Source organism: Pelophylax lessonae (assembly GCF_965119305.1).
Source record: "Pelophylax lessonae genome assembly, chromosome: 3".
In the NCBI taxonomy this organism is placed as follows: domain Eukaryota; kingdom Metazoa; phylum Chordata; class Amphibia; order Anura; family Ranidae; genus Pelophylax; species Pelophylax lessonae.
This window is the reverse complement of record NC_138770.1, coordinates 440,643,525-440,656,465: the sequence shown is the minus strand read 5'-3', so window position 1 is coordinate 440,656,465 and position 12,941 is coordinate 440,643,525. Positions and strand designations below refer to the sequence as shown.

Below are 12,941 nucleotides of genomic sequence, written 5' to 3'. Positions count from 1 at the left end.
CCATTGGCATAACAATGCTAGCACCGGGCCAACACATTTGTTAAAAACCTTAGAAGCAGAAGTGAGTCCAAAGGCTAACTGAGGTCCAGAATTGGATGCACCTTGCCTTCCTTGCTGGGGACTGTAAACAGGTTGAAGTAAAAACCCATGAAAACCTTTTGAAGTCAGAACCGGGACCATCACCCGTAAAGTAGAAGTTCTTGCACTGCCCCAAAAAGAGCCTGTAAGCGGACCTGGGACAGTCACGCATTGGAAGGAAGAATCCTACTGGAGGGTAAGAACGAAACTCGATCTTGTAGCTGGACCCAATGACCTTGTCGACCCACCTAACTTGTACCAGGGGAGTCCAGGGGTCCAGAAACCAGCGAAGATGTCCCCCTACCCAGATACAGGTGAGGGCCACTGTCATGCTGAAGGGGCCTTGTCCACGGGTCTGGAGAAGCCCACTCTTGACTTGCCAGGCCAAGTTTGCTTGGACCCTCCAGAGGAGGCCCGAAGGGCTCTGATCCCTTCTCAGTCAACCCTGAGGGATGAAAAAACGTATGAGCCGGGAAGAAGGGCCCACATCTGCGACGAGGGTCCTTGCCCTTCGTAACCTGTGGAAGAAAGGTACTCTTCCCCCCTGTGAGACCTTTAATGAGGTCATCCAGGGTAACACCAAACATGGGATCTCGTTGAAGGGGAGGATCAGTCAGGCCTTTTTAGAAGTCTGGTTAGCAGACCAGCATTTAAGCCAAAAGACACACCGAAGGACCACTGCTGAAAGAGAGCCAAGCCACTAGGAGAGCCACATCCAAATAGGCATCACAGAAAAATTGCAGCCCTTGGACTAGCTGGTCTGCTAGCTCAGCAAAGGCAGGGGGGGGGGCTACTCTTCCTCCAGGTAATTGTGCAAAAGCTTAGCCCATTCGGTCAGAGTCTGCAACACTAGGGCAATGGTGAATATCGGCCTCAGTGCCGAACCAGCCAGGGTGTACATATTGCCGGCCACAGCATCCGCATTCCTGTCAGTCGGGTCCTTAAAGGCTGGGGACTCTTCAACAGGAATCATGGCTGCCTTGTTTAATCTGGAAACCAGGGGGGACAACCACCAGTGAAACAGTCCACTTCTTAAGAAGGGACTCCTCATAGGGGTATCGCCTAGCAAATTTGCTTAGGGAACCCAAGGGGACGCTTTGGTCGTCCCCACTATTTAGTGACAATTTTGTCAAATTAGGAGGTGAAAGGGAACACCTTTTTTGCTCTGGATGGCTTTTGAATGCCAAAGGGAACCTGCGCCTCCGCCGCAGCTTCAGCTGTTTCCTCCATCTTTAAGGTCTCATGCACAGCTACAATCAGTGCGTCCACCAGCGCCTTTTTGTACGCGGTTGCAGAAGTGGAGGAATCCTCCTCACTATCTAAGGATTCAGGGCGCGTGGTCGCAGAGGACAGATCAGATTCAGGATCTGAGAAGACAGATGAGACAGGGGAAGGGCGGGGGTGCTTTTTGCCAGCCCGTTGCCCAAAAGCCACCTCCACCAGGGACACCAAGGACTCCATCGATGAATGGATGGGACCTGGAGGGCCCCGCACCCTCAGAGAGGGGATCAGGTGGAGAGATGTGCACCAGGGGGACGTAAAAAAAAAAAGAAGTGTAGAACAATGCTAAGGGACAATCCCCACCGCTCTGGCAGCCCACCTGGTTGCCAGCCACAGAGCACCAATTGATCCTCAATAGAGAGGGAGAGGACCCCACCAGACCCACCACTCTGCAGAAACCAGGCATTGAAGCTACCAGGAGAATCTGCACTGCACGAATGGTGATCAGGAAACAAAAAGATCCAGGAGTCAGCACCAGGGGATGAGGAGGGGCTCCCACCTTTGAAAATGCAACCCAGAGAGCTCCACTGTCATGGCCGCTGCTATTTTCAATGGCACACTACGGCAGGAGTCCCCACCAGGTACAGCCTCCCCCCCCACAGCGGATCACCCGGTCGCAGTCAGAGCACCCCCCCCCCATCGCCAGCACAGCACCCTGTCCCCACCCTAGGCGGTGAACCAGGCCACCCCACAGCCCCAGCGTCAGTGAGGGGGGGGGGGTGGATAGGGGGCGAGATGGCCCACAGGGACCACCAGACCGATGAGGGGGTGCCTGACGGGAATGAGGGGAACCCGGGGATCTGACCGTCCCAAGGAGGGGCCCACGTCCACCCCAAAACCCTCCAAAGAGAGACAGTTGCTTACCATACCAGGAACAAGGTGGGCACCGCTCCAGACAGATTCTCCTCTACATCAAAGTGGGGGGGGGGGCTGTTGGCCAGGAGGAATGCTGCGACTCATGACGAGACCCGGCCATATGCAACTTTATGAGATGTTTAACTCGCAGGCCAGTTGAGGTCTGCGCACGCTCGCTGGCCAGACTGGGGTGACCACTGGATGTAGATTATCTAGCTCGTCGCCCAGTCCGGCAGTTGATTTTAGATCTCACAGGAAAAAATCCAGGAGAAAAAAAATTCTATCTAGAAATAAGAAATTGCCAGGACCAGATATCCCATTAAGGAACTAGGTCCTTACTCCTGACTAGGCAGAAAAAAACTGAGTACCTATTGCACAGAGAGGTAGTATACACTCTGGGACTGCCCATAGGCGTAGCCAGACTTTTTTTCTGCCTAGTGTCCTATTCCTGTAGGGGGCAGTATAACCAAATGGTTAAGGAAATCAGGAGCTGTGTCCGTCAATGAACGAAAAAAAAGAGAAATATTTTTTTTAATAATTGTGTGGCACAACAGCAAAATGTAAGAAACATCCTTAACATCCAGTAGACATTACAAACCATAACCATCGTAAACAATTTCAAGAGTACAAAGATAACAGCTAGCAAGATATTGACCAGAGTAAGGTGTCAGGCTATACGGAGGACTGACACAAGCCGACTCTCTTGTAACATCTTAATAAAGTAAAACAGCGATTAAATGACCAAGAGCAAGAGCAGGCAGTAGTTCAGGTCCCCTTATAGAATTATATAAATCTGAATACTGGGGAGGAGATGGTAAAGGCAAATGGCGAAAGGCCACTTTTTATTTTTATGGGGAGAAGGAGGAAAAAAAATAGACAGGAAAGAATTAGAAGTAAAAAAATAAATAGTGAAAAAGAGTCCACGGGGAGGTCAACCCTTTATGCCCTAAATGGAAAAACAAGTTGGTTCACTCAAAAAATATCAGGAGCGGTGAGGCCCAAAAATTAATCCAAAAATAATTCCTGAAATGTAATAAAATTCTCATTTGCATCTGCCAATGCCTCTTCCATCCTTATGATATTATTGAGTTCAGTTACCCATTTTTTGATAGTAGGGTACTGCTGGATTTCCAATGTTGGGGAATCAGTGCCCATCCCGCCAAAATCAGAAAGCAAAACAAAACCCTTCTTTATTGTTTTGTCAGGCCCAGGGAACATAGACAGGAGAGCCACCTCTGGTGTTTTCCAGCCACGTTCTACCCGTTAAAGTGGTTGTAGAGGCTCAAGATGTTTACCTTCATGCAATCTATGTATGAAGGTAAAAAACCTTCTGTGTGCAGCAGACCCCTCCCCCCCGCCCAGCCCCACTTAATACTTACCTGAGCCCTACCTCGATCCAGCGATGTGCACGAGAGCAGCGGCTATCCCGGGTCTCTTCCTCCTCATTGGCTGGGACAGCAGCAGGAGCCACTGTCAACCACAGCCAGTGAGCCAATGAGGAAAGAGGGGGGTGGGGCTGAGATGTGCTCCACATATGAATGAACACACAGGGCAGAGGTTCAGCAGCGAGCCTGCTTGGATGCTCTCATAGCAAGCTTGTTTGCTATGGGGGCACTCTGCAAGAGGGAAGGGCCAGGAGTGCCAGCGGGGGACCTGAGAAGAGGAGGTTAGGGGCTGCTCTGTGCAAAACCACTGCACAGAGCAGGTAAGTATGACATGTTTGGTATTTAAAAATAAAAACGCTTTTAATATCACTTTTAAAAGCTACTTTCTTTCTTTCCTACTTTCTTTTCACTAAACCTGAATAGAAAGATCAGTCCCAGCATAGATCATACCCCTGTACCATGTTGCTCTGTTGTCTGCAGATGTCCTGATATTCTGAGTTTTAGTTGTGGCTTTATACAATGTGACATTCTGTATAGTCTAATGTAGACAGAATGCCTTCCATACCCACTCCCTGTTTTATCTCTAGCCTAGAACACACCCCTCTGTAGTCTCAGACTACAAATGATGTTCCTTCATAGCTCATCTTATAGGTTTTATTGTCCATTCACTTCATCCTTCACTATGTCGCTGTCTGCCTCATTTCTTTCACTCATCTTTACCTTCTCACACTTTATTTCCCATTCCCCTCTTTCTTTGGGCATTTTTGCACTACCTGCCTCCACACCATCAGGTGTTTTTTTCACTCACTTTATGGCATATTACTTGTCTCCACATACCCTCTTATCCCATCTCCACTCACCTTATTTCCCTCTGTCTTTGGGGATATGTTTCACTACCTGTCTTCATACCACCAGGTGTTCTCCATTTACTTTATGACTTTTTGTCTGTTTCCATCCACCCTCCCATCCCATCTCCACCATTTACTATCACATTCTTATCTTATTATTCTGCACACTTCATCCTTTTAACCATAATACGTCTTTACTCGTATACATCTGTACTACAATATATACTAAATTTTTACATATACAGTAAACCCCCGCTTCATCGCGGTTCAGTTTTTGCGGTGCGGGATATTGCCTTTTTTTTGTAATGTTATTTTACTATATAAATCATTAAAAATGAAATATTTTTGTGTTTTCCATCGCTCTTGCTATGTCTCTCAGTATCTTTTATGTGTTTAAATGAGTTTCTATTGTTTTAAAAGTGTGTTTAAAGACCTTAAAATGCTTTTACACGTACAGTGACAGTAAAAAAACATGCCTACAATTTATTTTAATAGGGTTTTTCTATTTCGCGGATTTTCACTTTTCGCGGCTGGGTCCGGAACGTAACCCCGGCAATGGAGGGGGGGTTTACTGTATACTCATTATACTCCTCTTACAGAGATTATATATATATATATATATATATATATATATATATACGGTGCTGTATTTATGGCTCCTGTCATTCCTACCACTTAGCCCTCACGTGCCATGTGTGCGACATGTTTCACCTGGCTTGCCTGCCTGTGTGCCCTCAGCTCCCGTGGGAGACATATGGGGCCATTTCCAGTCTTCATGCCACTCTGCATGCCGCTATGTAAGTTCCCTTTCTCCTCCCCATTTTTCATCTTTTACGTTATCCTCATATATGCCTATCTTTTACATTATCTTCATATATGCCTAGATTTCCCATTTTTATAGACTACTAAACATACATACATCTACTCCTGATGAAGTGGGTCCACGAAACGCGTTGAGACAATGATGTTTGTAAAATATTGAATTACTCCATTACCTGGAACTTCAAGTTCTGCTATATCATGCATATTTTTTTACTCTATACTATTGGAATCTAGCCCCATTGGACATTATTTATTGTATTTGTGGAGTGTTTACCTTTATTGTATTATTTGATGTTATCATTTTTGATCTGCTAGGTTTCATCTATATGTATCAATAAATGTTGCTGACAATTTCCCTGCCGACCCCTTCATGTCTCTCATGTAAACTCCCAACCTCCTCTTTTTTTAAACAAATATTAGGGACCCACCGTGCGCCTCATGTAAAGTCCCACCATTCCCCCCCTTTTTCACGATCACAGACTATCACTATCAAACAGAAAATGCCTGCTTTTTGCTGCAGATTGCCCTGAGTTCGGAAATGCACAGATGTGAACGAACAGTAACCCAAGCACGACATGTGTTTTCGAAATGCACAGCAAAGCACAAGTTTTCTGTGTATGTTGCCATTCGTTTGGAAATGCGCAGATGCAAACAAATGGCAATGTAAGCGCACTGCCGTGGATTTTCTAAGCGCACAGAAAAGCATACATTTTCTAATGGGATGCTACGCATTTGGAAGTGCGCAGATGGGAACAAATGGTGACATAAGAACAACACGCATTGCTGCATTTTTTGTGAAGCGAGGCATGGTGTGCATTGTCTTGTGGGTTGCCATACATTCAGAAACACACAGATGCAAATAAATGGTAACACAAGTGCGCTGTGTGTTTTCTTGTGGATTGCAGTGCATGGAAATGCGCAGATGTGAACATATGGTAACGCAAACGTGATGTTCATTGCCATTTGTTTTCTAAAAACAAGACAAAGCACGTATTCCTTTGTTGGTTGCCGTGCGTTTGTGAACGTGTAAATGAGAACACAGCCAAAATGGCTTTTTTTTTCCTGCATGGCAAAGGGTTGCGAGCCACACGTTGCCACGCATATTTGCAATGCTAACCAAATCATGCATTTTCTTGTGAGTTGCTGCGCATTTTGGAAACGTGCAGATGTTAATGAATAGTAACAAACATAATGCGTGTTGCCGTGCTTTTTCAAAATGCGCCGCAAAGTGTACATTTTTGTTGCTACACATGCGTTGCTATGCGTTTTTGAAACGGACAACAAAGTGCATGTTTTCTGTGCTGGTTGCATTCAAGAGCATGACTTACATAGCTGGCCATTTTCAAAACACCGCAAAGCATACGTTTTTTATTTCAGGTTGCCATGTGTTTGGAAACAGCCAGATGTGATTGAATGGTAAGGCAAAGCATGCGGTTTTTTTTGCAGGTTGTCATGCGCTCGGAAATGTGCAGATGAGAATGCAGCCTAAATGGTAATAAAAGTGTGCCGTGCATTGCCACGCATTTTAGAAGCGCACATCAAAGCGCGTGCTTTGTGTGCAGGTTGCCATGCATTCATAAACACGCAGATGCAAACCCAGCCTAAATGACACCATGAGAGCAACGCATGTTGGTGACCACCGGCCGCAGATATACTGCGGCAGGCAGCCGCTCCCAGGCGAATCGCTGTACATGTATGGCGCTCGCTCCCAGGAGGCATGGGGGCTAGCTCGCGCCGCCGGCGGCGCACTCCCGCCCCCCGCTTGTCATCAGGGAAGCCGCCTGACACCCGCAATCGTTCCCCGCTGAGATAGAAGAACGGTCAGCTGTTGTAAACACAACTGACCGTTCTTCTCCCTGGAATGATCATAGAGTCCATGTGATCCTTCTATATAGGATCACATGTCTCTATGGTCATTTCACAAGCCACGCCCCCCCCCACAGTTAGAATCACTCCCCTTGGCTCACATTTAACCCCTTGATCACCCATAATGTTAACCCCTTCCCTGCCAGTGGCATTATTACAGTAACAGTGCATATTTTTAGCACTGATTACTGTAGTAATGTCACTGGTCCCCCCAAAAGTTTAAAAAATGTCAGTCAGGTGTCCGATCTGTCTGCTGCAGTCCCGCAAAAAAAAAAAAAAAAAACATCGCAGATCGCCGCCATTACTAGTTAAAAAAAATCAATAAAAATTACATAAATCTTTCCCATAGTTAGTAGACGCGATTGCGCAAACAAACCAAAATATGCTTATTGCGATTTTTTTATCAAAAACAGAAAACAAAATTGGCCTAAAATGTTAAAAAAAAATTAATTTTTTTTTTTGAGAATGTCATATAGCAGAATGTGAATAATATTAATTTTTTTTTTTTTTCAAAATTGTCGCACTTTTTTTGTTTAAAATTCAAAAAATAAAAAAAATCGCACAGGTGATCAAATACCACCAAAAGAAAGCTCTATTTATGGGGAAAAAAAAGGACATCAATTTTATTTGGGTGCAGCGTCGCACGTCCACGCAATTGTCCATTAAAGTAACACAGTGCCGTATCACAAAATAGGACCTGGACAAGGAGGGGGCAAATCCTTCCGGTCTTAAAGTGGTTAAGGGTGCAAGAAAATATTACGTTTTTGGCAGAACTTTTGTTTTGAAACATACCTGGCATTGCAAGAGAGTAATCCACTGTATCTGTAACTGAATGAAACAACTGTGCCTGGGAAGCCTTCTTCAGATGATAAAGGAACCCACTGAGAGCCACCAAATTGAGCTTGTCTGCAGCTCCCTCAAACAGCCTGCAAAGAAAAGAAGAAGACTCAAGGCATCAACAGCTGACATGAGTTACAATTTTTTCATATTTGTGAACTGCCAGTCAGGGCAGTCTTTAATATTGATTGGACCCTGGGCAAACATTTTTTTGGGCCCTCCGAATTCCACTTATCGACTATTTGTGGCCAGTGTGGGCTCAAGGGGGAGCTGCTTTGGGCCCCAAAACAATGGCTGGGCCCGGGACGGCTGCCCCTTTTGCCCTGTGTTAAAGACGGCCCTGCTGCCAGTAACAAATATTACATGTTTAAACACTTTCAAGAAATTTGAATTTCAGAAAAAAAAAAAAAAACAGCTTCTTACTTGTCTGCTTGTGTAGAGAGGGTGCAAACCGCTTTTGCAGCATTGCTTGCACTCATCAAGCTATTTCCTCGGAAGTCGAATGCTCGGCCCTTACTGCTTTCTTTAATAAGATCTTGGATGGGAACTGGCTGAATGACAGGACTTTTGCCAAGAGACGCCTCCTGTTCTGATGTATATTCTTGAGACGCATCAGTGGAAAGACCATGTGAATCAATAGAGACTTGCTGGGCCTGAGTGATGGTCAGAGAAAGCTGTGAAGCCCCATCGCTAAAATGTGTATGCTCCAAGGTGCTTATGTATTCACAAACCCTATAGAGCAGGAAGCAGAAAAAGAGGTTATTAAAAAAAATTGTCATAACGTTTCCACATAGGAGAACTTGTTTATTCAGGATTTAGGAAAACATTTCAAGAAATGTTAAAACCGAGCTCATAATATTTCCTCCTCCACGTGCCCCTTCCCCGGAATTCTCTGTCAAGATCAATGGAACAACTATCAGTCCTTCCACACATGCCAGGGTGCTAGGGGCAGAGGTGGGGGACTCGAGTCACATGACTTGACTTAAGTCACCAGTTTGAGGACTTGAGACTTGCTTGACTAAAATTAATAAAAGACTCGACTTGACTTTGACTTGGTATTCATGACTTGAGACTTGACTTTGACTTGAGACCTATGACTCGAAATGACTTTACTTTTTTAAGTTATTAAATATTTGCATTTTCTCAAGATGTGTTAAAGCAAAATTAATATGCCTGTTATGTTTCTGACACCACAGTCACTTAAAACACCTCAGTGTGTTCTGATTTTTAGGACACTGGCTGTTTAACAATGTTTACCTAACATGTTTTTAGTGAATGTGGTGTTGAAACATGACCGGACAAAGGATTTTGAGCTGTTTGGGCATTCAAAGTGTTTCTTTAATATGCCAAGAAAAAAGCACTAAGCAGTTTTGTTAATGTTGAAAATAAAACAAAACCTTTCCTGACCAATGACTTTTAACTGATTTAAAGGTGAAAATTGGGGTAGATTAGTATTTTGACTTGATTTATGACTTGACTAAAATAAATGACTTGACTTGACTTGCTTGACTTCTAGCAGTGACTCGACTTGACTTGCTTGCTTTTTGCCACAGTAACTTGGGACTTGCTTGAGACTTGAAGGTTAAGACTTGAGACTTGCTTGTGACTTGTACATGTGTGACTTACTCCCATGTCTGGCTAGGGGTAACCCTGGACTCTGCACTGTCCTTTCAGGCTCCCATCCAATCCCTGTCCAAATCATGCCGCCTTAACCTCCGCAACATCGCTAGAATACGGCCCTTTTTAACCAATGACACCACCAAACTTTTTATTCACGCCCTGGTTATCTCTCGCCTCGACTATTGCAACTCCCTCCTCATTGGATTACCTTTACATAGATTATCCCCCCTTCAATCCATAATGAATGCTGCTGCAAGACTTATCCACCTTACCAACCGTTCAGTGTCCTCCACCCCTCTCTGCCAATCCCTTCACTGGCTTCCACTCACCCAACGAATAAAATTCAAAGTGCTAACAATAATTTACAATGCCATCCACAACTCTGCCCCCAGCTACATCACTAACCTGATCTCAAAATATCAACCAAGCCGATCTCTTCAGTCCTCCCAAGACCTCCTGCTCTCCATCTCCCTTGTCACCTCTTCCAATGCTCGCCTCCAGGATTTCTCCAGAGCTTCTCCCATTCTTTGGAACTCTCTACCCCAATATGTCCGACTGTCCCCTAATCTATCCATCTTTAGACGATCCCTGAAAACTCTTCTCTTTAAAGAAGCCTATCCGGCTACTAACTAATACAATGTTTCACTTTTTCCATCAGCTCATCCCCCACAGCCATTACCTTTTTGTATCAATTGACCCTCCCTTTTAGATTGTAAGCTCTAACGAGCAGGGCCCTCTGATTCCTTTTGTTCCAAATTGTATTGTAACTGTAATGTCTGCCTTCATTTTGTTAAGCGCTGCGCAAACTGTTGGCGCTATATAAATCCTGTATAATAATAATAATAATAAAATAAAAAAAAAATGTTCTTGTACAAAGCAGCCTAATAGCTTCTAGCCAGTTAACAATTTAACATTTTATTGTTAGGGTCTATAGAATATTTTTCTTTTAGGACACCTTTCAGAATGGAGTTTTATTGTTGCAGCCTGAAGCAGCCAACCCATGGCCGTGCCTGCACACAGATCTTATCCTGTGACAGAGGTCCATATGTCCTCCTGAAACTGTCATGTTTGAGCATCAGTACCTGGGGAGGAGTCTCTAGCTGGTGGAAGGTATTATTCTACTCTCTTTTTTATTAGTTTAGGTTAAAGTGCAGTGGAATAGGGTATAAATGGGTAAATATTTTAAGCTTCATTCTGTAATAGCCATCAGTCATTGCAGTAAATAATAGTTATACCTCAAACAGGACCATACCACCAGGGTAAATACTGTCTATACCTGAAGCAGGACCATTCCACCACACTAAATGGCTATACTTCAAGCAGAACCATACCACCACAAGCATCTCTGGAAACACAACAGCTCTCAGAGGCAACTGGGTTTATAAAATTGAATCTGCTTTGTTCAACAGGCAAATCAAAAAGGTAGTGCAAAGTACAATGGTGCAGTGGCTTAGCATGGGTCGACGCCCCCACCTCCCAACACACTCTTTACAAATCCCCCCCAACTCTTCACCACTCTTACCTCTGCACAAATCCCACCCCATACTCTTCACAGCTTCCACTTCTTCGCAAACCACCATACCCCTTTACTCTTCACAAATCCTGCCCCCCCCCACGACTACTCTTCACAGCTCTCACTACTTCACAAACCCCCCCGGCACCACAATTACAACCCCCCCCTACTCCTTACAGCCCTCACCTCTTCACAAACCCCAGCCCAAAAATTAAACCCCCTGCCCTCACCTCTTCACGAAACCTGGCCCCACAATTACAACCCCCCCCCCTCCCCTTCACAGCCCTCACCTCTTCACAAATCCCGGTCCCACAATTATAAATCCCCCACCCCCCACTCTTCACAGCCCTCTCCTCCTCACAGATTCTCCCCACCTGTTTTGTGACAGGTTGAAGAGGATAGGGCTAGCCAGAGGTGGCAGAACAGAGTCCCACCACATTCAGGCTGAAAAAAAGCCCTGGCTGTAAGAACACTGTCACCTGAGGCATCAGACCCAGCACACTCAGGATGTTCTGACCCCCCCCAGCTAGTGGATGGTCGCGCACAATATTGCAGGATTGTGCACTAAACTTTAGTCAGATCAGTTAAGAGGCAACTTTTTCATAGCTGCTGTATGTTACTCTATTGCATACCATAAACAATGGTGTTTGTACTGCTCATTTAATAGGCCATTAATGTTCACTTAAGTAGCTAGCTGAGCAGAAACAAAGATACATTAGACTACAACATAGGGTGTACAATCCAGTTAAGAAACCCCCATCAAAATTATACACAACAGATGATAATGAAAGTGTAAATTCTCTTCAGGCTCTCTCATCTATGCAAACTGAGCAATGCAAGGCGCAGGGTAACTATCATTCTGTACCTGAACACATGTGGCCAGCAGTCTTGGTTGTGACTTCCCATCTCTAAGCCGACGTTAAGTATCGCATCCATGCAGAGCACATGTGCGTTATGCAGTCGATATCCTCCTTGTTTACCTATCTGTTCCAGTTTTTGTTCCACCCTCTGTTTTACTGTATAAAACATATTAATAATAAATATACATCATATTACCATGTCCTGCTGTTTAGGACCATAAAAACTATTTTGGTATTTGATGTGCACTGCAGTATATTACATTTTTGGTTTTGGATTTAATACCACTTTAAGTCGTTTTAGCACTATATATGATATGAACATTAACAGATTGCATAAGAAATGTTTTACAGCAGTTATTACAGCTTTGCATTGCTGGATCAAATATTAAATAACATTGTCTACTCATTAAAGTTTCTGCATTTACCCATGTTATGTTTCTATACATTTTTCAATAAACTTTTTATTGTGAAAAAAAAAAAAATAAGAAGCACACGTCTGTGAAACAACAGAATACCTTGTTGTGTAATTGTGTCACTATGTTCAGAGTTTTCCTTATCATCTTTCTCTTCTTGAACACAGGACGCTGCTGCCATTTGAGCCAGTGCTGATGCACAGTTCGCCGCAACCCCTTCAAATAAAATTCAAAAAGGTATAGATTATAGTGTTGACTAAAGGCATCCCTGAAAAATAGTTATGTGACCAACTGATAAATTGTCAATCAGATCAGTTGTAAAGGTTTGGTAATTATCTGACAAGCATATAACTAAGGTTGCACAGTTATGGTAAGGGTGGGAAGAAACTGGAAGAGATCACTTACTAATATCTTGCAGTATATAAGTGCAAATGAACATAAAAAATAACCATCAATCAACTGCTCCCTAGTAAAAGAGCATAATACATTAATAAAGCTCCCTGAAGACTTATATAGACACCATTAGTGCAGGCATGATCTGATCATACTCATGATAAATTGCC

At 44.1% G+C, this 12,941-nt stretch overlaps 1 protein-coding gene across 2 annotated transcripts in view; it reads right to left on the bottom strand.

Annotated features, from left to right (window-relative positions):
- The window catches only part of ARFGEF3 (ARFGEF family member 3), a 173,568-nt gene that overhangs the window by 59,275 nt on the left and 101,352 nt on the right, over positions 1–12,941 (bottom strand). For both annotated transcript variants that reach the window (XM_082249728.1, XM_082249729.1), the window contains 4 exons: positions 12,481–12,594; positions 11,971–12,121; positions 8,396–8,704; positions 7,928–8,061 (listed from right to left, as the gene is read on the bottom strand). In XM_082249728.1, coding sequence (XP_082105854.1) covers positions 7,928–8,061; positions 8,396–8,704; positions 11,971–12,121; positions 12,481–12,594 — 708 coding nt within the window. The remainder of the gene's footprint in view (positions 1–7,927; positions 8,062–8,395; positions 8,705–11,970; positions 12,122–12,480; positions 12,595–12,941) is intronic.